At 40.8% G+C, this 27468-nt stretch overlaps 2 protein-coding genes across 4 annotated transcripts in view; one reads left to right on the top strand and one right to left on the bottom strand.

Moving 5' to 3' along the window:
* The window catches only part of LOC309521878 (protein regulator of cytokinesis 1-like), a 29622-nt gene extending 19190 nt beyond the window's left edge, over positions 1-10432 (top strand). For all 3 annotated transcript variants that reach the window (XM_082204991.1, XM_082204992.1, XM_082204993.1), the window contains exon 11: positions 7374-10432. In XM_082204991.1, coding sequence (XP_082061117.1) covers positions 7374-7502 — 129 coding nt within the window. In that variant the 3' untranslated portion in view covers positions 7503-10432. The remainder of the gene's footprint in view (positions 1-7373) is intronic.
* A 7259-nt stretch (positions 10433-17691) lies between these two features.
* On the bottom strand, positions 17692-26016 carry LOC309522027 (ciliary microtubule inner protein 2B-like). The gene is made up of 5 exons (XM_082205234.1): positions 24857-26016; positions 23356-23555; positions 21456-21637; positions 20633-20834; positions 17692-18378 (listed from the first exon to the last, which is right to left on the bottom strand). Exons 1-5 carry the CDS (start codon positions 24886-24888, stop codon positions 18281-18283), a joined length of 714 nt encoding a protein of 237 aa, XP_082061360.1. The 5' UTR covers positions 24889-26016; the 3' UTR covers positions 17692-18280.
* Between the last annotated feature and the right edge of the window lie 1452 nt (positions 26017-27468).

The raw sequence follows: 27468 nt of genomic DNA, 5'->3' as shown, positions 1-27468 counted from the left end.
AAACATCACTGGGTGTGCACTGGCTCCTTAGAAACCTGTGAAAAGCAGCTACTGGTCCTATTTTACAAGTGCAGGCGCACTAAATATAAGTGCCACACTTTCTACAAATTCTCAAGGGTGGACTGAACATACTCTTGGTTATGGATCACTCATTTATCAACTGTGGGCTGCAAATGTATGTGGACCAGCAACCTTGATGCTTGCAGCATTTCTTTTTACTGCCCCTGGGGACTTTCAGAAAATAATAATAATAAATAATTACTTACACCCCTCCCATCTGGCTGGGTTTCCATAGCCAGTCTGGGCAGCTTCCAACAAGAGATTAAAAATACATTAAAACATTAGTCATTAAAAACTTCCCTAAACAAGGCTGCTAAAGTTAGATAGATAAGATAAGATAAACTTTTTTTTTTTTTTTTTTTATAATTTTTATTAGAGTTTCAAAAAAAGAAAATATCATATACAGAAAAAAAGAAAAAATAACAATAAAAGTAAAACCATATGTACAACAAATCATTTTCCTTTTGGACTTCCATCAGCGTTGCTGACATCATTCATAGTTAACCTTTTAATACACATTCCATCTTTTTTGTTCCTATTGCCAGTTATTCCATCCTTCCTCCTAATCTCTACTAAACAATATTTATTGATATTTTACAAAGCCTCTTTAAATCCCACTAGCGTTATTTTTGCCCCATAATTATTTTCCAAATAACACACAAATTTCTCCCAGTCCTTTATAAATTTCTGGTCCTTAGTATATCTGATTTTCCCTGTCAATTTATCCAATTCAGCATATTCTATCAGTTTTGTTCTCCACTCTTCCACCGTTGGAACTCCTTCCTGCTTCCACTTCTGGGCTAACACAATTCTGGCAGCTGTCACCGCGTACTGGAAAAGTCTACAGTCCTTTCTTTTGACATCCTTCCCTACGATACCTAATAGAAATGCTTCTGGTTTTTTCACGAAAGTATATTTTAACATCTTTTTCATCTCGTTATATATCTCTTCCCAAAAGCTTTTAACTTTCTTACACTCCCACCACTGATGGAAGAAAGTCCCTTCTTTATATCTACATTTCCAGCACTTGTTGTCCACCTTATAGATCTTTGCCAATTTGGCAGGTGACAGGTACCATCTGTAGAGCATTTTCATCATGTTTTCCCTCAGTGAAATGCAAGCCGTAAATTTAATGTTCTCTTTCCACAACCTTTCCCAATCCTCTAGTTGAATGTTATAGCCTAGATCCCTTGCCCATTGTACCATCACCACTTTCACTTCCTCATCCTTCATATGCCACTCCAGTAGTATTTTATACATTTTTGACAGGATTTTATGTTCGTTATCTATTATCTCTTTTTGGTAAGTTGACTCTTTTTCTACGTAATTTCTTTCCTTCAACTCCTTTTTAAACATTTCGTTTATCTGAAAGTAATGCAGCCAATCGTGTGTTAACTCCTTAACTTGATCATAGGGTTTTAATTTCCACTTCCCTCCTTCCTTGGTAACCATTTCTCCATAGTTTCCCCATTTCCCTCTCATATTAACTTTTTTTACAGACATCATTTCTAACGGGGATAACCAGTGCGGGATTTTTGGTTCCAATATGTTTTTGTAACTGTTCCATACCTCTATTAGAGCACCTCTAAAAATATGATTCGTAAATCCTTTATCTGCCTTCTTTTTGTCACTCCACAAATACATATGCCACCCGGCTTTGTTGTTGAACCCTTCAAGATCTAATAATTCCTTATTCTCCAACTTTACCCATTCTTTAATCCAGCACAGACACGCTGCCTCATAATAAAGTTTCATGTCTGGTAGGGCGAAGCCACCTCTTTCTTTTGTGTCTGTTAGTAATTTAAATTTAATCCTGGGTTTCTTCCCTTCCCATACATATCTTGAAATCGCCTTTTGCCACTCTTTAAATATTTTTGTGTCTTTAATTATAGGTATAGTTTGGAATAGGAATAGCAACTTAGGAAGAACCATCATTTTTACCATCGATATTCTTCCCCAGAATGATAATTTCATTCTGGTCCAACTCTCTAAATCTCTTTTTATGCCTTTCCATACTGGGATATAGTTAAGTTGATATAAATCTATGTTCCTATCGGAAAGCCATATTCCTAAGTATTTAATCTTTTTCACAACCTCAATTTCCATTCTTTGTTGTAATAATTTGATTTTATCGCCATCCATATTTTTTACTATCATTTTAGTCTTTTTCTTATTCAGCCTAAATCCTGCCATTTTTCCGAATTGTTCCATCTCCTCTAATATCTCTTTTATACTTTCTATGGGTTCTTCCACCGTCAAAACCACATCGTCCGCGAAGGCCTTGATTTTGTATTCATTTCCTCCTAATGTCACCCCTTTAATTTGGCTATTTTGTCTAATTGCATTTAGAAGGACTTCCAAAACTACAATGAATAGTAGAGGCGAAAGTGGGCAGCCCTGCCTTGTACCTTTACATATCTTTATTTCTTCTGTGATAGAGTTGTTTACTATCAATCTTGCTTTCTGGTCCGTATATATTGCTTCAATGCCGTTAAAAAAGTCTTGACCCACCTCCATAAGCTCCAAGTTCTTCAACATAAATTCCCAAACCACATTATCGAAGGCTTTCTCCGCATCTACGAATATTAGACTTGCTGGTTTATCGCATCTATCAGATAGATATTCAATAATGTTCACTATGCTTCTTATATTATTTCTTATTTGTCTGCCGGGTAGAAAGCCTTCTTGATCTTTATGTATGATCTTTACTAGTATCTTTTTTAATCTCTTGGCTAGAATTCCTGCGAAAATCTTATAGTCTATATTTAATAACGAGATGGGTCTATAGTTCTTGACTTGTGTGAGGTCCGAATCTTGTTTTGGTATTATTGTAATAAATGCGTCTTTCCATGTTCCAGGGATATCTTTTTCTTTTAAGATGTTGTTCATTACTTTAATCAACGGAACCATTAATATGTCTTTCATTTCTTTGTAGTAGCTGCAAGTGAATCCGTCCGGTCCTGGTGCTTTCCCTCTTTTTAACTCTTTTATAACTTCTTCTACCTCTTCCTTGCATATTGGTGCATTCAGCTGTTCTTTTTGATCTACCGGGATCTTCCTTACCATTTTTTCTTTCAAGTATCTTTCTATTTTTCTTTTGTTATTTCTATCTTTATTTCTGTATAGTTGCTTATAAAAGTCCGTAAATGCTCTCCTAATTTCCTTCGGTTCTGATGTTTCTTCTCCATTCAACTCAATTTTAAGAATTGTGTTTTGTTCTTTTTTTTTCTTAACCTGCCAGGCGAGCCATCTTCCTGATTTATTGGCGAACTCGAAGTTTATCTGTCTTAATCTTTTCACGTTCCATTCAACCTCTTTATTAACTAACATTGCAAATTGGGTTTGGAGAATCTTTATTTCCTGTTTTATCTTCACGTTGTTGGGTTTTTTAATCAACTTTTGTTCATTGTTCATAATCTGTCTCAGAATCTCTTTTGTCGCTCTTTCTTTGTTGTTCCTTTTCCATACATTCTGTTGGATGCAGAGGCCCCTCATCACTGCCTTACTCGCGTCCCACACCACACTCGTTTTTGTCCCTTTATCCATATTATTCATAAAGAATTCAGTTAGATTTCTTTGTACTTTTTCAACAAACTTTTGGTCATTCCATAAATTGTCGTTTAGTCTCCACCTAAAAGATCGTTCTTCCAAACTTTTTAACTCCATTACTATTGGATTGTGGTCGGAGATCACCCTCGCTTGTATTTCAATTCTTTGTATTCTTGGGGTTAACTCGTTCGAGACCCATATTTGATCTATTCTTGAAAAAGATTGATTTGGTTCTGAGTGATGGGTAAACTGCTTCTCCAATGGGTGTCTGAGCCTCCACATATCTACCAGATTACAGTTCTTCGTCATCATAAAGAAAGTTTTGGGTAGTTTCCCTTCTTTATTCATCGTTTTTCTTAATCTATCCATTTCTATTGAAGTCACACCATTCATATCTCCCATTAGTATAATTTTTTGGTCTATATACTCAAATAACTTCTCTTCGAGCGATCTAAAAAATTCTGTCTTGTTCCCATTTGGAGCGTAGATCCCAACAATTATTAGTTTTTCCCCTTGCCAATTAATTTGGACCGCAATGATTCTCCCTTCTTCATCTTTAAATAATTGGTGTGATTCGATTTTGTTTTGAATATATAGAACAACGCCTCTTTTTTTCTCTTTATCCGAAGATATAAATTCGTTCCCTAGTCTTTTATTGATCAGAATTTTCCTATGCTTTCTTGCCACGTGCGTTTCTTGCAAGCATATGATGTCCAACTTTTTCTTTTTCAAAATATGTTCAATTCCGTTTCGTTTCTTCTTATCGTTCATTCCATTGATGTTCCAGTTCCATAATTTTAGCGTCATTCTTTTAGCTGTTTGGATTTGAGTTTACTTTAAAGTTTTTCTGTCCTTTCTCCTTCTTCCTCTTCCTCCTCTTCTTCTGATTCTCTCCCGGTCAATTCTTCTTCTCCTTCTGATGTAGAGTCTTCCTTCCTTCTTGCTCCTCCTTCTGCTCCTTTTGCCTCTTCTTCTCCTTGTTGTAGTTCTTTATATCTTCTTGTAAATTTTCCTATTTCCTCCGGACTTACTAGTCTTCTTTTTACACCTTTATAGAAGAACGAAATTCCTTCAGGGAATTCCCATCTAAAGTCGATCTTGTTTTTCTTAAGTAATTGCACCAGCGGTTTGTAAGCTTCTCTTCGTTTCAACAGTCTTATTGGTATGTCTTTGAATAAAATTATGTAATTCCCGTCTATGTATAATCTTCTCTCTCTATTCCTTTGGAGTACCAAATTTCTCATTTCTCTATCTTTAAAGATTATTAAACAATCACCCGGGAATTTCTTTAACTTATTTGTTTTGATTTTCATTCTAAATGCATTTTGTATTCTCTTTGCAACTTCTTCCTCCGGTAAGTCCATCCACTGCGCAATTTCCTTTGTCAATCTTTCTTTTATATTTTCGTTTTGTATTTCCGGTATGTGTCTCAATCTTAAATTCACTTCTCTCTGTTTTAGTTCATTCATTGCAATAGAGTCTTTCATTTCTTCCTGTGTTTTAATTAAGTCTGCAATCTCATTTTTCATCTTCTCTTCTTCCCATTTCAACTCTTTCATTTCCTGCTTTGATTTCTTAAATCCTTCATCCACTCTCTTTGAAACCTCTCTGATCTGTCCCTTCAGTTCACTAACTGTCTCCTCAATCTTTTTATCCATCTTCCCGATTTTATTATCGACCTGTTCTAATTTCGTCTCTAAATTTTTCTCGCTTTGTTTTATTTCTGCAAACATCTTCAATATTTCTGTTCTAAATTCTGTTTCTTGCTTTGAGGGTCTCCTTTCTGTTGGAGTCCCCCCCTCGCCTCCTTTTTTTTGTGTATGTGACATTTTCTTAGGTATTGAGATATCAGGTATTCACACCACTTGCTTACTATACCGTTGCCACCCAATTCTAATTAATTATCTTGCCCCTAATTGGGCTAATCCATCCGTGGCATTGGTTGAACAGTACACTGATTTGTCAGGCCAAAGTCTAATTTCTAAAGTCAGGTAAGATTCAGATGTAGTTCAATTATAATCCAGAGGAGGGCGTCGAAGTAAAAAAAGAAGTCAAACCAGATTCTAATTTATAGGCTCCAAAATCTAATCAATATACTTTATACTGAGCAGTTCATAAAGTGTGAGCTGTTAGGAGAAGGAGTTTCTCTAAGGAAGTTTCTAATCAGCTGAGTTCACAAACTTTATACGGTTTCCATTAGAGGTTTCAGCATTGGAGTGTAGTAATTAGATCAAGCCACAAGATGGGGCCAGAGAGCCAAGTTTAGAGGGAAAGTTTTAAATGGTTATTTCCCCTATTCTTCCAGTTCTACCCCTTAATTTTGATAGTCTTATTCAAAGGGGAAAAGTGAACCCTCAAAAGACGGCCAAAGGAAACATCTAAGTACTCTTATCTTCTCAGCCACACTGTCTTTTAAGTCTCTTAGTCTAGCGTCAGAGTCGGAGATTCTTCTTAGCCCGGGTTAATATGGCGCCGGAGCTTCCTCCTTATGAAATAGTTAATTGCAGATACAGCAACAGGTGGTCCCTCTATATTCAATTTACAGTAATTCAGTGTTCACTGAGATTTCTGTTCTGTCCCAAAGTTTCGCTACTCCCCTTCTCAATCCTTTAGAAGGAAACTTAATGTCAAAAGTTACAGGGGAGGCGGCAACTGTAACCGCTAGCGGCAACTTACTTTCGCTTTCAGCTCTGCTGGTAACGCTGCGTCATTCTTTTGTGATACCAGACAACCGCTGAGCTCGGATTCTTCTCTTTGTTTTCGGAGACTTCCTTGCTGTTTTAAAACCTCAGGTCTTACAAACTTATTGTTGGAATCCGAATTTCTTTGTGTTGAGAGCAGAGCGCTATTCCCTGCAGGCTCGGGGCTTCGCTATTTGGCCGCTGCAATGGCTGCCCGATTGCCCGCTGCGCGTTCCGTCACACTCTTCACCTAGGGCTACCTGGCGACCGAACGATCAGCTTTTGGCTCCGCCGGGAACTTGTACCTCCAGACACCCTCCGGAAGGTCAACGGGGGGTTTTCCGCCCTCAAACCCCCTTTTTTCGGCCAAAAATAGCTAGGGCTTTCTCTCCCGAAAAAACCCTCGCCTGCCTCGGGTCCGCGCTCTACCGGAAGTCCGATAAGATAAGATAAACTTTATTCACATTAGCCAACAGCCATAGCAACATAAAACAAGCAATATATACAAATAAAAGAAAGTTAGATAGTTGTTTATTTCCTTGACATCTGATGGGAGGGCGTTCCGCAGGGCGGGCGCCACTACCGAGAAGGCCCTCTGCCTGGTTCCCTGTAACCTCACTTTTCGCAGTGAGGGAACCGCCAGAAGGCCCTTGGCGCTGGACCTCAGCATCTGGGCTGAATGATGGGGGTGGAGACGCTCCTTCAGGTATACTGGGCCGAGGCCAGCACCAACACTTTGAATTGTGCTTGAAAACGTACTGGGAGCCAATGTAGGTCTTTCAAGACCTGTGTTATGTGGCCTCTGCGGCCGCTCCCATTCACCAGTCTAGCTGGATTCTGGATTAGTTGCAGTTTCTGGGTCATCTTCAAAGGTAGCCCCACCTTTGGGGCTACCTTTGAAATACTGAACGTCTCTTGGAAGTATCAGGGTGGAGCTTTTGCTTGGTAGGGCTGTAGGACTCTTTCTGTTAGCTGCTGTTTCCAATGTAGAAAGAGGCAACAGAGAACTTACTGAAGAATTGCATTATTGTTTAACAGAGTTAAAGCAACATTTATTTCATTTTTTTATTTTATTTTTTGCAGTCATTGAAGAGGGATGAATGTGGAACTCCCAAATCAGCTACTAAAAGACCTGCAGGAGGTGTGAACATGCCACCGCCTAGCAAGATGCGGAAAGTAAATAATCTTTTGGTCCAACAGGCAATTATCTGATAGAAATCGTGTGCATGCTTCGAAGCCAAAGTACAAGGAGCCCTATTCAACTAGCTTGCATCAGCCAGAAGCAAAGTACAGTAATGACAACTTGCCTTATTTTATTTGACAGAACCCCTGTATGTGTGTATGGGAAATTCATCCGGAAGACAAAAATGTATCAAGGAGTTAGTGATCTACCATGGTTACCCTTCCTGCCTCTGTTCCTTCCCCTTCCCTTGCTCTTGTTAGGTTTTTTGATGGTGTGAGAACAGTCTTTAACGTCCTGAAGATTGGGAGGAGGTGAAGCCAGGGGTGTAGGAAGGCTTCCAACAAGAGATTAAAAATACATTAAAATGTCATACATTAAAAACTTCCCTAAACAGAGCTGCCTTCAGGTGCCTTCTAAATGTCAGGTAGTTGCTTATCTCTTTGACATCTGATGGGAGGGCGTTCCACAGGGCGGGCGCCACTACCAAGAAGGCCCTCTTCCTGGTTCCCTGTAGCTTTTGCTTCTCTCGGTGAGTTATAATTTTTACAAGTATACATCAGATAAAAACTATGAATCTCCAGACTTCTCACCATCCCCTCCATGGGTCCTATTATCATTTTCAACTGCATATTATTTCATCATCCATATTTTAGGTCTATCCATATTATCCAAAATTACAAGTTTTGTTAAAATCCCGCTGATGTTTCCATTTGCTTACAGTGGTCTCTTAAATAAGTTATAAATCTTTCCCATTCTTTCTTGAAACTTTTGTCTGCTTGGTTTCTAAGTTTTCCGGTCAGTTTTGCCATTTCAGCATAGTCCAACAGCTTAATTTGCCATTCTTCTCTAGTAAGGACTCTTATCTTCTTTCCATCTCTGGGCAAAAACATCCGTGCGGCAGTTGTTGTGTACATAAGAAGTCTTTTCTGCTCCTTTGGAATCTCGGTACCTACGATTCCTAATGAAAAAAAAGCTTCTGGTTTCCTTATAAAAGTTATTTTAAACATTATTTTCGTTTCATTATATATCATTTACCAGAATGCTTTTATAACTTTACACGTCCACCACATGCGATAAAAGGTACCTTCTTGTTTTTTACCTTTCCGACAAATGTTCGTTCTTGTTTTACACATTTTTGCTAGTTTAGTAGGAGTCAAATAGCACCTATACATCAATTTCATGTAATATTTTTTCAACGTACAACATGCCGAATTTTTTTAATCCATTTTCATAAACTTTCCCAATCAAAACGTTGGGTATTATGCCCCAAATCCCTCGCCCAGTGTATCATCAGGTGGCATAATAGAAAAATAAAACATTGAAATCAGTTTGGTCAAACTCATGCTGGTAGCTTCGAGAACACTATCCAACTATCTTGTCCTCTGTCGTCCCCTTCTCCTTGTGCCCTCCAGCTTTCCCAACATCAGGGTCATTTCCAGGAAATCTTCTCTTCTCATGAGGTGGCCAAAGTATTGGAGCCTCAGCTTCAGGATCTTTCCTTCCATTGAGCACTCAGGGCTGATTTCCTTAAGAATGGAGAGGTTTGATCTTCTTGCAGTCCATGGGACTCTCAAGAGTCTCCTCCAGCACCAGAATTCAAAATTCTGTCTTCCTACCACCCGGGAAAGCAGGGATCGTGTGACCTAGATTGGAACATTGAGTCAGGGCCCCCCCACTTCTTTCCCTGGTTTCCCCTCAAACAGAGCCTTCTATTTTATCCCTGGCTGCTGCATGTAATTGCATATCTATATTACAGCTATGTTGCAGCTCCCTCTAGGGAGGGTGATGTCCAATTTCATATCATGAACACCAGATGGCAGTGCATCATAAAGAAAGCCTTTCCCACAAACATATCCCACAAATAAATCTGTACGGCAGCCATGCGTTTGACCGTGAAGCACTATAAACTAGAGATGTTTCCCTCCGTGGAGACACCCTTTGGGGAAAGTGCTACAGCACATGCGTCGTCCTAGCCGCAGCCACTTTTCCTTTTCCCTGCCTCCCCAGACATTGTGTGCTTGTGTGGATTCCACAGTTGGATGTCTCCTTCACACTAAACAGAGAACGAAACATTGAACACATAGCAATGAATATGCTGTCTTCTTTGATGAAACAAAAGTATTGTTAAGGGAATTCTAAGGACTTCTGTATGTGTTTGCCTTGTACATTTATGAATGTTTATTTTATTACACACATTACACTTGATCTTAGCCAAAAGGCCAAGTATATAAGTATATAAACCACGTGTCTGAAATAGTACAGGAGAACAATCCTGAAGCCATTTTGACTCTTCCAGTAACCTCAAATATTATCTGCAGTGAGAAAGGAAATGGGCAAGCCTCCCCATTGTCTCTTTGCTCACAAATCCTGTCTTCAGGGCGTATTTGTGTATGAATAGGGTGAGCTTGTGACCTGGATTCAGGAACTAAGTATTTAGCATCTCAAAGGGAATGGCCAGGCAGTCCAGGTAAAGCAATCAGTGACCATTATCAGTATCCTGCCAAACAGGATTTCTGTTGTAGACTGCCCCCTTCAGTGATGAATGTGTGATGTTTTGGAGGGTGGTCTTGAGCTACTTTTGCATTTCAAAAGTCTACAGTGGTACCTCGGGATGCAAACGGGATCCGTTCCGGAGCCCCATTCGCATCCTGAATGGAACCTAAGGCGCATCTGCGCGGGTCGCGTTTTGCCGCTTTCGCGCAAGCGCGTGACATCATTTTGAGCGTCTGCATATGTGCGAGCGGCGAAACCCGGAAGTAACGCACTCCGTTACTTCCGGGTTGCCGCGGAGTGCAACCCGAAAGTGCTCAACCTGAAGCACATTCAACCTGAGGTATGACTGTATAAGGGCTTGCACACCATTGTTCGGTGTTCCCCTCCTGACTCCAGCATGTGGTTGTGAGCATCCTGTTGCAACAGTATAATAAAGATCATGCTTACTAGCTGCTTTTCTTCTCAATATTCTCTGGTTGGCCTCTGTTATTTTCTCCTTCCGATAGGAACCTACTTAAGGTCTCTATACAGGCCCTTGGATACCCCATCTGGGAAAAGGAGCGATTTTTTTCCTTATAACAGTATCCACGGCACATCTATCTCACAAGCAGCTGACGTATGGTTGATTCTGTTTGAGGTCCTACATGCAGGCGCTTAAACTGCTGCGCTCCATTTGCGCTAGTGTTGAAATCTAACCCACGTGATTCCTGTCTCCCTGGGTGGTAGGAAGAGACAATACCACACTGGCTGCCTCAGTCATCCCAAACCAGAAAGAATCTTCATGGAAACTGCCAGATGTTCTGATCCAAAGATACCAGATAACTCTTGCTGGTTCATATGTGTACAGTACTACTGTGGTTTTGGAAATAAGCAGCGAACTCTTGGATGCACAGACTTAAGCTGGCCTTGATACCTAGGTTGGGAGGTTAGGGCATGACCTCGCCCCTGGATTTTTAAGTATTTTAAAAATAGGAATGTGAATCTGAAGCTATTAGAAGCCCGTAATTGTCAGATTCAAGGTGTCTTGACAAACCTGAAAATATTTTCATCTAAGTTCATAATAGAATTGAAAGCTCAGCGTGAAGCCTTCATAAGCTTCATTTTTCTGAGGTTAAATAGAAACTGTAATTTTACTCCCCATGCTTTGCACTGACTGTCTTTTGGGAACAACACTTGTTCCTATGTTAATGCAGCGGCTTGTCTTAGTTAGGTTAGAGGCTTCAACCAACAAAGACAGGATTCTTCATAGTATAGTCTCATATCCACCAGGGAAAAAACTCTTTCTTTTGCAGCTATCAATATTTTATATTTTATTCTCGGTTTTTTCCCTTGCCAAATATATTTAGAAATATCTTTTTGCCGTATGTTGAAACAATCTGTCTTGCCAATCACTGTCAATCACCATTCAGAGAGCCTTCTGTTGAAAAGACCGGATCCCTGACTACAATTCATGCAAGGGATCTAGAACGGCAATGTTACGCATACTTCCTAAGGCATAAGCCCCAGTAAATACAGTCGGACTTAACCTCCAAGCAAACACTCCTAGGATTTTGCTGCAAAATGAACTTCCTTTTAGAAACAAGACTTTGATTATGTACTGTGATTATGGCAATGAGTTGACATGAGTAGGGCTATTCTGTGCTGGTAGCTTTTTGTGCTTGGTTGTTTTTAAGATTAAAATTATTTTTAAACAGCTGCCTTGTAGACTTCTTAAATGTGGTTGGGATTGTAAATGGTGTTTTTTTATTTAAATTAAGCATTATAAATGGAATAACATTTTGGAAAGCAAGATTTTATTAACTCTGCAGTTACTTAAATAAAAAGCTATGCTAGCAAAATTGTGTCCCTGTGATCATTTTACTTAATACAATGAGGAATATGAGAGAAGACAACCCCTTTGGCTGCTCTTGACAATGTGTGGAGATCATTATAGTTCAACAGCTGTACTACTGATTGCTCGACCAGAAGATTGGGCTAACAGGCTTAAATACTGCAAGCAGTGACACTTGGTAAGTCCATTTTATTGTACTTGATATTCTGTTTTGTTAATGGTTTGCACTTGTCTTTGCCAGGGCAGATGAAATACATTTTTATCAAGCGTGTTGATAGAATAGAAAACAATGTGGCCAACAGTGCAATCCTACACTTATTAAATGGGCTTACTTCCAGATGACCGGGCATCAATTTAAAGCCTAAACTAATAAATAGGGTCACAACACTAACAGTGCAATCCCTTGCATGTTTTGTCAGAAATCAGTTCCAGTGTGTCTAGGGGGCTTTCTATGTACAGCACAATCTGTTTGTAAGCTCCACTGGACCCAGTAAAAATCTAAGTAAATATGCATAGGCTTCTGCGGTCAATCAGTTTAATCAAATGGATAATTCAAATATATTTCACTACAAAGGGGCTAAATCAGGAAGCACTTTCAAACTTTTTTTTTAAGGTTTGGATTGCCAGAGAAACTGCAGGTGGCAGGAGTGGCCCATCTGCGCATCGCATTAAAATAATAATGTATTTTTACCCCGCCCATCTGGCTGGGTTTCCCCAGCCACTCTGGGCGGCTCCCAACAGAATATTAAAAACACAATAAAACATCAAACATAAAAAACTTCCCTAAGCAGGGCTACCTTCAGATATCTTCTAAAAGTCAGATAGTTGTTTATTTCCTTAACATCTGATGGGAGGGCGTTCCACAGGGCGGGTGCCACTACCGAGAAGGCCCTCTGCCTGGTTCCCTGTAACCTCACATCTCGCAGAGTGGGAACCGCCAGAAGGCCCTCGGAGCTGGACCTCAGTGTCCGGGCTGAACGATGAGGGTGGAGACGTGTTTTTCAGTGATTTTGTTTTCCATCATATACAGATTGACTGAGATATTTGAGAAAGATTTCTTTAATTCTGCAACAGCCCTCCTAATTTCCCTGCAAGCTCGAGGGCAAGGGAGAAGTTACTGCTCACCATCCCAATCGCAGCAGTCATTTAGATGGAGGCATTCATTGTCCTCACTTTGAACCCACTGCAATTGGAAGTATGGGCTCTTGCTTGGGCAGCAGGAAAAAAGAGGACGCAAGTGAGTACACTGTTAGATATGTGGGGCAGCAGGACTGTTCATGTACATCACAACAGCTGCAAGAATGCTTCTAGCCCAGAGATGGAAAGAAGGAGAGGTGCCGACCAGAGAAGAATGGCAGACTTAATGGAGGATGCGGAGATGGCTAGACTGACGGGAAAGATCAGAAACCAGGAAGATCAAGTATTTTTTAAAGACTGGACTAACTTTTTAACATATTTAAAAGACCACTGTAAACAGTTAAAATCACTGGAAATTTGTAATGTGAAAAGATCTTTGGATAGTATGAAAATATAACAGATAACGGTAAAAGATAAAATAATTTATTTTCATTGAAAATGGAACCCAGGGAGGGAGGGAAGGTCTGAAGGTTCGAAAGAACCTTTTTATTTTGATGTTTTGAAATGGTTAAAATTAAAGTGTGTGTGTGTGTGTGTGTGTGTGTGTGTGTGTATCTATATATCTATCTATATCTATATATCTATCTATATCTATCTATATATCTATATCTATCTATATCTATATATATATCTCTCTCTCTCTATATATATATATATATATATGAGAAAATGATATCTGGGGCAGCAGTCTTCAGCCATTCCTTACTTGCACAACACCTTTTTTGCGGGGGGGGGGGGGGAGAGAGAGAGAGAATAGACTTTGCAGCAGCAAGCTAAGCACCTTGGCCAAGCAGAGACCAGCTACAGCAGTGGTTGGCTTTAGAGAAATCCTGAATTATTATTTTTTAAATAAATGGATATGGAATAGTCTCCCCACCCCATCCCCAAATATTTCACCTAATAGTTACCTTTAGCTTTAAAATTTGGGCAGATGGGTGAGAAGGTGAGGATCCATTGCCGCAGCTTTTACATTGGCACACAGATATTGGTGAAATGTAATCTACATAATTAAAAGCTGCAAGTGGATTTTTAAAACTAGGATTCTATGGAAGCAAATGCAAGAGTGCTCTGCCAATAGAGATCTGCAGGCTCCTTTGGTGTCAACTTTAAAGCACATGCCAAAATCTTTTCTATTCCTCCAGGCAATTAAAAATGCATCCTTCGACTATGGTTAATTGAATTGACATCTGTTTAAACTTTTTAATGGATTTTATGGTACAGTTTTATGTTTTATTGCTGTAAATAACTTTAATGCATTTTTAATGATACAGCAGTATATAAATATATTTATAAATAAATGAGTGTTTCCACAAACAGGGAGAGGGATCGTAGTCCTTGAAGCATGCAGGGTAGAAAACACAGTAAGCACCCGTAGTTAGAATGCATGAGTTCACTTCAAGTTTAATAGTCCACAGACAAAGCATCCAAAAAAACAAGAATTTGGTTCCACTCAATGGGTGTGTACACTCTAAAAAATACAGAAACAGCATTTGAATAACCAGTACCCTGTAGTAATTCTGTAAAAAATTACTTAATGGGGTTGTGAAGGTTGTGTAATAGAAGCTTTGCAAGACTCCGTTACATAAGGTTTTGTATCCATGACTATGGAAGTCAGAAACCACTAAAGAATTTCCTGTGAAGGGGACAGTGATCAAAGGACAAACTGATCATTTAATCTCTATGATAAAGTTACAAGATTTGTATAGTATGTCTTCTAATTCTTCACTAGCATATGCAATTTGCATAAGCTGCTTTCTGAAATAGCGGAGGGTGGCACATTGAAGCAAATGAATGTAAATGCTTTCTTATACTTTGGGTCAAATTATGTTCTCAGGTAATTAGCACAGCTTCCTGAATTCTGTAAGATGATCCTACATATGCAGTTGTCTTTATTTTTCCCCCTTTCACCAGAACAAGGAAGTGTTCGGAGAAATGCAGTCAATAAAATGACTGTTGATAAATGTGAATGGGCTATTAATAAACAGTATCTGACGAAATGTGTATTACACATGAAAGCTCATACCTTGAAAGCTTGTATTTAGTTGATCTTTAAAGTGCCACTGGAATTATAAAAAAATATTTTTTCTTCTTGTAATTTATTATGATAATAAACATCTTGTTATTTATTATTTATTTATTAATAGACATGGAGAGAGTATCTGTTATTCTCTTAATTTTCTTTTTTCCATAATCTTGCAGCAAGAAATTCAGTGTAAAAATATAATTAGAAGAATTATATAAGTCACTAGGTACTTCGGGATCAAAAAGTGTTGGAAAATACGTTTTAAAACTGGGATTAAGACACGGATTTGAGTGTCCCAAATGTTAACTATGTAACAGGGGGAAATATACATTTGTGCCAAATACAGATCAAAAGAATGTTTCTCGGAAACAGAAATATCTACAGCTTGTCAAGTGAAAGGTTGGTGAGGATTTGCTGATGGACTGGACAACATTGGCAAAAGTGAAACATTGAGATAAATGAGAGTTTATGCTGAGGCTTAGCATATCTGATCTTGTCTGTGCTGAATCACAGAATTGTAGAGTTGGAAGGGACCATGAGGATTATCTATTATTATTTTATTATTTTATTTATTTTTAATTTATTCAATTTATACACTGCCCTATACCCGGAGGTCTCGAGGCGGTTCACAAACAAGACCACAGCATATAAAATCAAACCCAAAGCAATAATAATCTAGTCCAACCCCCTTGCAATGCAGGAATATTTCGTCCACCGTGGGGCTCGGACCCATATCCCTGGGATTAAAAGCCTCGTGCTCTACCGACTGAGAGATCCTAGCAGTGTTTCAAGTGATAAAAGGTTGATTCCTTTCTTGAAATGTCTCCATGTAATTATTACTCTTTATTAAATTTATATACCAAGGATCAGAGGAATCCAAGGATCAGAGGAAGGCTGGCAACGTGAACTTGTAAGCTCTTGATAATTAGTGGCCTGTGAACTGGCATTTTGTTTTCTTCTGTTCCTTTCCCATCCCCACCACTTAGTGACACTTGTTGCAGCCACTGTGAAAATTAGAATGAACTGCACTGAAAATGGTTTTGCATTGGTGCACGAAATTGCTTGTTAGACCACTCTGAAAATCGTAGCTCTGTGAGGGCAGTAGGGGTCTCCTAGCAACTCTCAGCAACCTTAACAATCGATAGGATTCTTTGGGGCAAGCCCTGGCGGTTAAAGTAGTATGATACTGCTTTAAATGTATGGTGCTGGTGTGGTTGTAGCTGATCCTGCCAAGCTGGAGAAAACCCAGGAAAGAGATGATGTCACAGTGTTAAGCAGCCAAGTCTATTAGGCCACACAATGATGTCACTGAAAGCAAGCGAAGCCTTGTGGCCTGTTTGGGAAGTACTGCTAAGCCATAGTTTAGTGATAATAATAACAATAATTTATTATTTATACCCCGCCCATCTGACTGACTTTCCCCAGCCACTCTGGGCGGCTTCCAACAAAACACTAAAATACAATAACCTATTAAACATTAAAAGCTTCCCTAAACAGGGCTGCCTTCAGATGTCTTTTAAAGAGAAGATAGCTGCTTATTTCCTTGACATCTGAAGGGAGGGCATTCCACAGGGCGGGCGCCACTACCGAGAAGGCCCTCTGCCTGGTTCCCTGTAACCTCACTTCTCGCAATGAGGGAACCGCCAGAAGGCCCTCGGCGCTGGACCTCAGTGTCCGGGCTGAACGATAGGGGTGGAGATGCTCCTTCAGGTATACTGAACCGAGGCTGTTTAGGGCTTTAAAGATCAGCACCAACACTTTGAATTGTGCTTGGAAACGTACTGGGAGCCAATGCAGATCTCTCAGGACCGGTGTTATGTGGTCCCGGCAGCCACTCCCAGTCACCAGTCTAGCTGCCGCATTCTGGATTAATTGCAGTTTCCAGGTATGGTGGTACCTCGGGTTAAGAACTTAATTCGTTCCGGAAATCCGTTCTCAACCTGAAACTGTTCTTAACCTGAGGTACAGTACCACTTTAGCTAATGGGGTCTCCTGCTGCCACCACACGATTTCTGTTCTCATCCTGAAGCAAAGTTCTTAACCCGAGGTACTATTTCTGGGTTGGTGGAGTCTGTAACCTGAAGCGTCTGTAACCTGAAGCGTCTGTAACCTGAGGTACCACTGTATAAGCACAAGCCATTTTGCCATCCCCCTGTTTCTTCCAGTGCAGCTATAGAGATCTCAGAAGCATCCTTTTCTCTGAAGAGACCTGTCAGGAGTAAGCATGGACCAATGGTACCAAATAGTATAGGAAAAAGCCTTACAAGAAAAACTAACCAATAAACTGAAACTGACATGGGGACAAATAGAAGAAGATGCCTTCACCCCGATAAGGCTCCCCTATATCACATATACAGCCTAACAAGACAATGCCAAGAATCCACCAAGAGCATACAAATCAATATGGCTAACCTGATCCAAAACACCCACCCACCCCACTCACACATGAAAACAAAGTTCACCACAGCCAATCACAAACAAACAACCACACTCTAGGCCAACTCCAACCTCTCTCACCACCAAAGGAACACAAGCAAATAGTAAAGAGAACCTGCACAAGTGACACTGACACAAAACCCCACACATACATTAAGTAAAATAGAAGCTTTGCCACCTGACCACCTCTTTCCCCCTCCACCTCTTTCCCCTTTTCTTCCTAATGTAACACTAAAGTCTCAACAAATGAAACTGATCTGTAGAAAATGAAACTTGAAAAAAGAGACATTGCACATACTTTTGTAAACCAAGAAATCTTTAATTTAAAAATACGTTTTAAAAAAAGAAGAAGCATCTTTTTCTGTCGTAAAGTCATGGTGATTTGTCATTTTCTCCCAATGGGGCACTGCAGTTAGTTTTAATTATAGTTTCTTCAAACAAGCTGAGAACATAACCACGGTTTGAAAGCGACTTTGGGGCAAACCATAGTTATGATGAACCACAGTTTGTCCCGGTTTAGGCATAAACTGCAGTTAGTTGTACGGGAAGAAGTAGTGTATGCAGAAGTATGAGGCTTGTTTGCAGAAAGCTAAACCATAGTTTATCAAGGTGTCTGAATGCGGTCTGCATGAGAGAGCAAAATAGAAACATCCTCTTTTTTTCTTTTCTTTTTTGCAAGGAGTACCAAAAATCATAAAACGGAGGGTTTGTTTTCTCTGGGTGAGGGAAGATTGTGAAAATAGTTTCAGCTTAGCCTTTGTAGAAACTATCTTATGCGTATATTTAGAAAGGAAAGGAAAGGAAAACGTTAATATGTTTCAGATGACAACGCATATATTTGCACTGATGGCAATTTATGGCATGCAATTTGATTAGGCATGCCCTGCTTACATATGAGAAGTCCATACAAAAGGCCGCCTCTTTCCTGCTTCCAGAGAGTTTCTGGTGCTCACTCCCCAGGTCTTTCCAAATGAGAACTTGTGACCTGTTTTTGAAGAAGCAGAAGGATTCACTGTTTATTTTGCTATTTTGTGTAACTTGTGACCAATGTTCAGGCATGGAAGGGAACATTAATGAGCTTTCAGTTACCAACTAGCCAATTACTTTAACACACTGCCTTTCTGCTAAAGCAGTTGAGGCACTTGCATTTTGTAATAATGGTTTACAATCTAAGAGACATGATACAAAAGGAAAAAAAAATATGGAGCGAAGAGGAAGAGTCTGTCTAGACTCTTGTTCTAGACTGAAGTCCTGCACTGGTAGCACTTGAGTTGTGATCAGCCTATGGCAGTGAAACCTCAACAATGTGTGTTTACTTTTGCTGGCTCTACGCTGTACCTGGCAAACTTTCTTCTGTGTTCCAAAGAACCTCCTACTAGATGAGTTGCTAGAAATAGATCTGAAGAGGTAAGAGGTTTAGGCAATTTTACACGGTTGTACCGCCTCTACTTCTTTGATCTTAAGAAAGGTACCATACTTCCTGCTCAAGATATGTGTTTAGAGTGCTAGAAAAAGAGAAAAAGGCTTCAAAAGTATGCTTCTCTTTTTCTAAAGGCTAAACCTATTGACCTTCATGTAGCATCATAGAATTGTAGAGTTGGATAAGGACCACAAGGGTCATCAAGTCCAGCCCCCTGCAATGCAGGAATCTTTTGCCCAACGTGAGGTTTGAACCCAGGACCCTGAGATTAGGAGTCTCATAGTCCACCAAGTGAGCTATCCCAGCAGCATCCCTCCCTTACTTCATGGCTGAATGGGGATTTGAACCTTGGATGCCCAGGTCCTAGTCCAGTACTCTAACCACTGCACCGCACAACCTCTACCCACCTCTTCAAGCCACCCAAAGTGTTTACTCATTGGTGGCAAAAGTGACTGTTTTAACTTGGGTTTATATCACCCGAAGCTCTTAAGATGCAGCTGGTTGAGAGAGTCAGAGGCTGTCCTCTGCTTCACAGAACATCCTCTGTGGTTGAGAGAGAGGCCTCGTATTTCCTTTCCTCTAAAGTGTCGGCCATTGAGTCGCGTCTGCAATCCAGGTATGAGCTTTGGTAAACAGGGAGCTAAATCTGTTTCCTAACTGCACAGCTAACGTTTTCATAAAATAAGCCAGACTAAACCATGCCTTGTTGAAGCATTTTTCTCTACTCCAGAATGTCTTTCTTCATGTCTCCTCCCCTGGTTGTGTATATTTCTCTCTCTTTTTAAAATATAAACCTACAGGAGGAATACGATGATTTCAATTAGTATTGTACTGTACTATGCCACTTTCAGTGCTTTTAAAATAAGGTAGGAAAATTGGTCTACACCAGATATTTGATATCAGCTGGGGAAAGTTAAACTTACCAGTTCAGAGTCTCAGATACTTCCCACTTAAGCACTTTAAGATTTTAGCTTGACTATATTTTCCCCCAGAGACAAGTAGATTCTTGCTATGGTTCTTCCATTTAAAAAAAGATCACTACCACCTTTTCCACATATGCCCACTTCAGGAATAACACCAAATCATGGTTTGGCATTGCAGGAACAAACCTGAAATGAGCCTCAGTTTTATAGCAGACTCACAATCCTTATTTTGCAGAACAAGTGCAAACTTGCTTGCTGGTTCAGATACAACAGCAAACTGTGTTTTGCTGAAGACCCAAGAAGAGAAAGAAATGGCACATATGCTGAGAGGAGGAGGGGTCATGCAATCTTAAGGCTAGTTCCAGTCACATGAAACTATGGTTTGGTACTTTTGTCAAAACCAGACTTATATTTAAAAGTTATATCTTCTCCAGCAGTAGGAGAGGAGCAGCAGCCAGGACAACTGTAAAACAGGTACAACTTTGACCACCATCTCTGATCTTCTCTAGGTGCTTAAGCAAACGACTTTGGATTCTGGTCATGAAAATCCTTCATTATTGAAGTTCTTTGCTTCTGTGGGTGACCCAACACAGGGACAGGGTCAAGACAGCCTCCATACAGACTGTCTCGATTTTCATTTGTGAAATTGCCCTTTAACCTCTTTGCAAAATGCAATTCACTAAGGATTGGATCTGCATATGCCCAGGCAATGTTTCCACTTTACCTAATAGCTTATAACTGGGAGATTAAAGGGGCAGATGAAATGACCTAGATATACTTTATTTCCGGGTTTGCTTTTAATCTTCTCTAGCGAAATAGATTAAGGGTGTTTTTCTTTTTCTTTTAATGTGGATGGATTAACAAATTTAGGCTAGGGGGCGGGTGGGGAAACATACCTGGGATGTAGCCAGTGTAAGATGGAGGGAGACCCCTATCAGCTCTGTATATTGGCTTTCCGAGACTTTTTTGAATAGCATTTCTCTTCCTGGGAGTAGAAATTTGTTCACACTCTGCTTTTTGAACACTGACTGACTCCGGGATGGTGGTACCCAATATTTTCTGGTCAGAGGGCAAACCGGGTGTTGCAGAAGAAGAAATCTGTCAGGACAGAAATAATTCAGAGTAAAATTATGACACACTGACCTTCTCTCCTCCAGCTCTTATATCCTCAGTTGTCCAAAAGTCTTAAGGTATTCTGCTCAATCTCTCTTGCCGCCCCTTTTGCCTGGACCCCTTCCAGAACATAATGTAACATCATCTCTCCCCCCCCCCGCCAGCCTTCAAATCCTTCCTTGTTTCCCTTATTTTTCATGAAGACTTTCCTGGGTTTTGACAAACCACAGTTTCATGTCACATCTGAACTGGCAAAACAATGGTTTGTTCTTACACTGTGAACTAAGAAGGGAAGCCGGAATCAAACACTGGTTCCTAATCCTGATTTGAAGGGCTCATGCAAACTTTAATTTGCCAGATCAGATGTAGCACTGAACTGTGGTTTGCCCAAGCCCAGGAAGTTATTAGTGCAGGAGAAGAGAGGGAGATGTCACAACTTGATAACTTGTTTGCATAATGCCAAAGAATGGTTTAGGAGGTATCTATATTGAGCCATTGACTTAAATTGGAGGAGCCCTGAAGTCCTAGATCGTATCATCAAAACCAAATAGCACTGATACTTTCTGGAGTATGTGAAAGTCATAGTAATGCCTGAAACCTACATACCATAACTGTCTTGTCTCCTGGCTTTGTTAGGGTGAGTTGTCTTGTCTTGTTTGGTTTTGGTGGTGATTTTAAGTCTGCCTTTGCTCTTTCAATTGTCTGAACAGCTGAAGCAGTTGAAGGATCACAGTCATACAGAGGTCTTCGTATAAAGAGATGGTGATTGGTATTCATTGGTGGGTATTCTGGGACACGGAGGGAAGTTTGCAACAGTTACTGGGATAAAAGCTGAACATGCATTTGAAATCAGGAAGGGATTGCTTTAATCCTAGATAATAAGGCTTAATATTGGAATTTTATTATTGGTTGTCATCTTAAGATAGACAATTCAGCGGGTTGGCGTCCTCTTACATCCTTTTTCATTTTCCTTATAAAGATTCTCAGTCTCTCATGCACTTTCCTATTAATGTCATGTGGCTTTGCACTATTGTTGGAAATGTCTGTTGCACACGGTTAGAACTGGGGACATTATGGTAATTTTCATGCTCTCTTTATTCCAAGGAAAAGTGGAATTGAACCACAGTATGATTTTCTCTTTATGAAATGGGGGGAAATAACCTTTTTCAACGTAGATTTCCACAGGGTACATGGCATGGCTGCCCAAATATATCCTTCAAATGAATTATTTGAACTCAAAGAATCAAAAATTACATATCTAGACCCAGTTCAGGTGTAATGCATGTGATCTGATAATCTTTCTGGAGTTTGTTAAACCAAGGTTTCCTATTATGTAAAAAAACGGGAAACTGTGGTTTAAGCTCTGATCGTAAACCAGGATTGCAGAACTTGGTTTGATCCTGGTTTGCAAACTACCATTGCAGTCAGAGCGTAAACCACAGTTTTGATGTAACAAGAAACGGTACATTAACAAACTCTGAAAATGTTGCGTTAAGATGCATGAGGGAATACGGGAGAGGAAGCATGCCCACATGACTCTTAAGTTTGGAAAAACCTTGGTTTATCAGGTGAAAGATAATGTCATGGTTTTCATTCTCCCCCTCCCCCCCACACACTTTCTCCTTAGATTCTTCCTGATATCCCATCAGAAGCACTTTCAAAGTACAGTGGCACCTCGGGTTACATACGCTTCAGGTTACAGACGCTTCAGGTTACAGACTCCGCTAAGCCAGAAATAGTACCTCGGGTTAAGAACTTTGCTTCAGGATAAGAACAGAAATCGGGCAGCGGTGGCAGCGGGAGGCCCCATTAGCTAAAGTGGTACCTCAGGTTAAGAACAGTTTCAGGTTAAGGACGGACCTCCAGAACAAATTAAGTTCTTAACCCGAGGTACCACTGTAAAATAACCTGTGCAGATGTCTAACTTGCTACCAAAATAGATAGCATATTTGGATACTGAGTATGCAGAGAAGAAGAAGAAGAGTTTGGATTTGATATCCCGCTTTATCACTACCCGAAGGAGTCTCAATGTGGCTAATATTCTCCTTTCCCTTCCTCCCCCACAACAAACACTCTGTGAGGTGAGTGGGGCTGAGAGACTTCGAAGAAGTGTGACTGGCCCAAGGTCACCCAGCAGCTGCATGTGGAGGAGTGGGGAAGCGAACCCGGTTCACCAGATTACGAGTCTACCGCTCTTAACCACTACACCACACTGGCTCTCAGAGAGGTAAAACAGAAGAAAAGTGGCAATCGATGTGCAGTACCACCATGTGCAGTACCACCCTTAAAAAGCGGGATCCATGGAGGATAAGGCTCTATTTTACGTCTTTATGCTTCTGAATACTAGTTGCTGGGAATCATAAGATGCTAGACCACATGGACCATTGGTCTGACCCAACACTGCTCTTCTCATGTTCTTAGGAATTATTGATGCTGGGGCAGGGGGTATTCTTCATTATAATTTTCTGAAATGTATTGAATCATACATTAAAGACAGAAGTCTTACCATATGCAGTATTTCTGCCTCCTGCCCGCTGAGTATAATGACGACCACGTGGCTGTCCAAGAAGATTCCCGTGCTCAGGTGTGTCAGCAGCAGTGTGGCTTAACCGCAGCAACTTTGCCTGACGGGCAAGCAGCTTTCTGGTGGCATTGCCGTAAGTTTCCCCAATAATGCTTTCAAGATTTGGAATGAAACCTGTGTATCTGGAAGAAGAAAAAGAAGACGATGAGGCTCAGTAGTGAACTTTTCATATGCTGTGGCAGAACGTTGTGCACCATTAAGTCTATCCTCAACAGAGAACTACAGGAATAATCTTAAATTAGCAGAGAAAAATATCACTGTGAATTATATACCCAACGCATGGAATCTAACAAAGGGGCAATGTGAATGGACTCTCCGTGCCCTTACTACGGCAAAAAGGCAGGTATTGGAGAAGTGGAAAAATAAAAATGCAGTCTTCTTTAACAATTGAAGATATGTACAAACTCACTGCACATGAACAAGTTGAGTACAAACGTAGGCTTGCCGTGGACAAATTTAACAATATTTGGAATTCATTTTTCTAAATACTGTATTAGATTGAGGTCTGGTTAACTACAATAACATTCTTTTCTTTTCTTTGGTAATGTATACATTATTTTGGTTCTGTTTTGTTTTCTGCACGGGTACTATTTGTTTTTTTGTCATCTTTTTGTGTCTTATCTTACTGTTGTGCACTTGTAATTATTGTACTTTTTATTTTTCAATAAAGGATGTGTGCATAATCTCTCTCTCTCTCTCTCTCTCTCTCTCTCTCTCTCTCTCTCTCTCACACACACACACACACACACACACACACACAGGCAACTACAGCTAACAAAGTCCCGCTGACCAGCAGGCCAGTATGATGCTCCTGTTTGTCTTTCAGATTATTTTCCTGTTCAGTGTATCTTTAGAGAAAAGGGGAATGGGAATCAGTTTCCCTCCCAGTGTAGTGCCTAGCTGACTTCCCCAATAAAGCGATTGTAATGTTCAAAGAAACTGCAGGAGCCCTGTGTATCCTCACAAGTCCTCAAAGCAAAGGGTGATTCATGACGTGCCTGTGCTCACCACGCTAGCCAGGTATAATATTCTGAGGAGCAACGTGAAGAATTTTGCCAACTTCCTGCTCCTGATCAGAAATTTGGAGAGGGAAGCAGTAAACAACTTCTTACTACTTGCCACAACAGTGTGTGATAATCAGCTTATCGGCATGCAAGGTGCACCCCACTTAATTAAACAATTTTCTGTAGTCCCCCCCCCCCCCAAAGTCTGGCTGAAGAGTAGTGACAGCTGAAAAAAAAATTCTAATGTGCCCTGTTTTTGGATCTGTTTGCATATTTCCCTCCAGCCCCGATTTATCTTCACTCAAGATTTAATCGGCTTTCAGTAGAAACTGACAGGCTATCAATAGCCCCATGGATTGGGAAGAAATATTTTCTTTGCAAATTGCTGGTGTTCTAAAAGTTCAGTTTTAAGCCCTTACCCTGGTATGTAGAAAGAATTGTACGAAAGCATTATTTCTGCTGATCCAAGGAGGTTTTTAAGTATCTGAGATTAGAAGACTGGCAGGCAGTAATTGTTCCTTCCCTTCAAGCGCAGCCCAGAAATGAGAAATGTCAAGCATATCTTAGGCTCCCTTCGCTTGCCTAATAGCAACGCTTCGGCACCTAAGTTTTGTCACTATAGCTACTCAACTCAGCTGGGGCTAGAGTAAATAAAACGTGGAAAATGTAACACTGCCAGCCTGCACATTATGTTGGCAGCAAAGTACGTCGCTTGATTTTCCAAAACAAGCGTGGGGTTTTTAACCAGCGCTTGAATGTACTCATTCGAACCATGACTTAAAAACACATGGGGTGAAACCAATGTTAGTAATACTCAGAGCAGACCCATTGAAATCACTGGAGTTAAGGGGTCTACTCTGTTTATAACTTTGGACATCACCTATATAAATGTAGTCATCCCCAACAGTGCATCTAGTAAGTATAATATGAGTAGTTAAGTATTTGCTTCAATGACCCTAGGATCAGTTTGGGGTGGGGGGCTGGGGCTGGAAAAAGGTAGACTTCTGTGAGTTTGTGGGTACATGACACCCTAAATTTGTGAGTCCAGTAGCTGTTAGAATTTCATCAAGCCCTCTGAAGCCCTGGATCCAGCAAGGGTTAAAATATAATCCAGGCCAGTCTACTGATGAGGTAATTGCCTGGGAGATGAGCCATTAAGAAAACAAAAGAAAGATGATAGCCCATTATGGAGAGGGGCTCTGGGGCAGACAGCAAGTGGGTGGGGCCCCTCCTCCAGCCCTTGGTTAGCGAAAGGAGAAAGGTAGAGTCTTTAGAGTTGACCTAGGAAAAAAGGTTGCAATCTGTTAAAGGTGACAAGCCGGAGAGATGGTCAGAGCACGGGGTCTGATCCCAAACCTTCCACTGCCTTGTGGGAGAAGCAAAGGCTAAGGAGTAAACCCTTCACAAATCTGGAGTGGAGTCCCTAAGACCGTTGGATGGTGCCTTGTATGCCTCCTTCTGGAAACTCTTGCATCCAAGCTGGTGCCAAACCTATAGTTCTGCTTTCCTTTCGACCCGGGTGGCACTGTGGGTTAAGCCACTGAGCCTAGGGCTTGCCGATCAGAAGGTCGGCGATTCAAATCCCTGAGACGGGGTGAGCTCCCGTTGCTCGGTCCCTTCTCTTGCCCACCTAGCAGTTCGAAAGCACAAAGCACAAGTAGATAAATAGGTAGCACTTTGGCAGGAAGGTAAATGGCATTTCCCTGTGCTGCTCAGGTTCGCCAGAAGCGGCTTAGTCATGCTGGCCACATGACCCGGAAGCTGTACGCCGGCTCCCTCGGCCAATAAAGCGAGATGAGCACTGCAACCCCAGAGTCGGCCACGACTGGACCTAATGGTCAGGGGTCCCTTTACCATAGTGAGGCTGAGAGAAGGGTCGTGTCTGGGCAGCCCAGGACCTCATAGAATCATAGAATCATAGAGTTGGAAGAGACCACAAGGGCCATCGAGTCCAACCCCCTGCCAAGCAGGAAACACCATCAGAGCACTCCTGACATATGGTTGTCAAGCCTCTACTTAAAGACCTCCATCCACACTGCCCAGGCCTGCACCCCAGGGAAGTCACTTTGGTGCTGCCAACACAGTGGTTTGACTTCACCCCCCAGAGGTGTCTCTCAAGGCAGATGGATGCCAACTAACTAATAGAATTGTACACTTTTCACATTGGATCAGATTATTCTAAGGTGTGTGTACTGCACCTTTTGCTGCTGCAAACCGCCTTGTGTATAGCAAAGTAGAAATGGCGGTATACAAATTAAAAGTGAAATTGAAGGAAATGAAAAGACCACGAGGGTCATCTAGCCTGACCCCCTGCAAGGCAGGAATCTTTTTGCCCAATGTGGGGCTCGGACCCAAGATCCTGAGATCAGGAGAGCTATTTATTTAATTGCTTTTTAAAAATTGTCATCTCTCCGTCCCCCCCCCCGGGAATGTTTTTAAGGTGTTCTCATTTTTACCTGTCAGCCGCCTTTAGTCCCTGCCAGGAGGGAAATGTGGGGTATAAATAATTACATAATAATAATAATCCCCCAAAGGCCTTGTATGCTGCTGGCGGGTCTTTATACCTGAGGAAAGCCTCCATGAGGGGCAACCAAGGCTTCCTTTTGGGGTGGTGGAGCAGACTGCTCTAACCAAGACCCCCCAAGTGCCCCTATTTTCCAGTGACAGTCCCAGATTTACAGAAGCCATCCCTTTTTCTGATTTGATCCGGCCTTTCCTTAGGACATCCCTATTTTCATCTGAAAAATGTTGGAGGCTTTGGCGTTATCCTACCCCCTGAAAGCCATCTGAAGGCAGCCATGTATAGGGAAGTTATTTTTTTTAACGATTAATGTTTTATTATGTTTTTATATATGTTGGAAGTCTCTCAGAGCAGCTAGAAACAACGCAGTCAGATGAGCGGGTGGGGTATAAATAGTAAAATTATTATTTTTATTCTACAATAGGACATCCGTGTTTTCATCGGGGAAATGTTGGAGGGTATGCAGGGCCGGATTTAGGTTTGATGAGGCCCTAAGCTACTGAAAGTAAT

This window comes from Podarcis vaucheri (assembly GCF_965113315.1).
Source record: "Podarcis vaucheri genome assembly, chromosome: 17".
Taxonomy (NCBI): domain Eukaryota; kingdom Metazoa; phylum Chordata; class Lepidosauria; order Squamata; family Lacertidae; genus Podarcis; species Podarcis vaucheri.
This window is presented reverse-complemented; position numbering and strand designations above follow the sequence as displayed.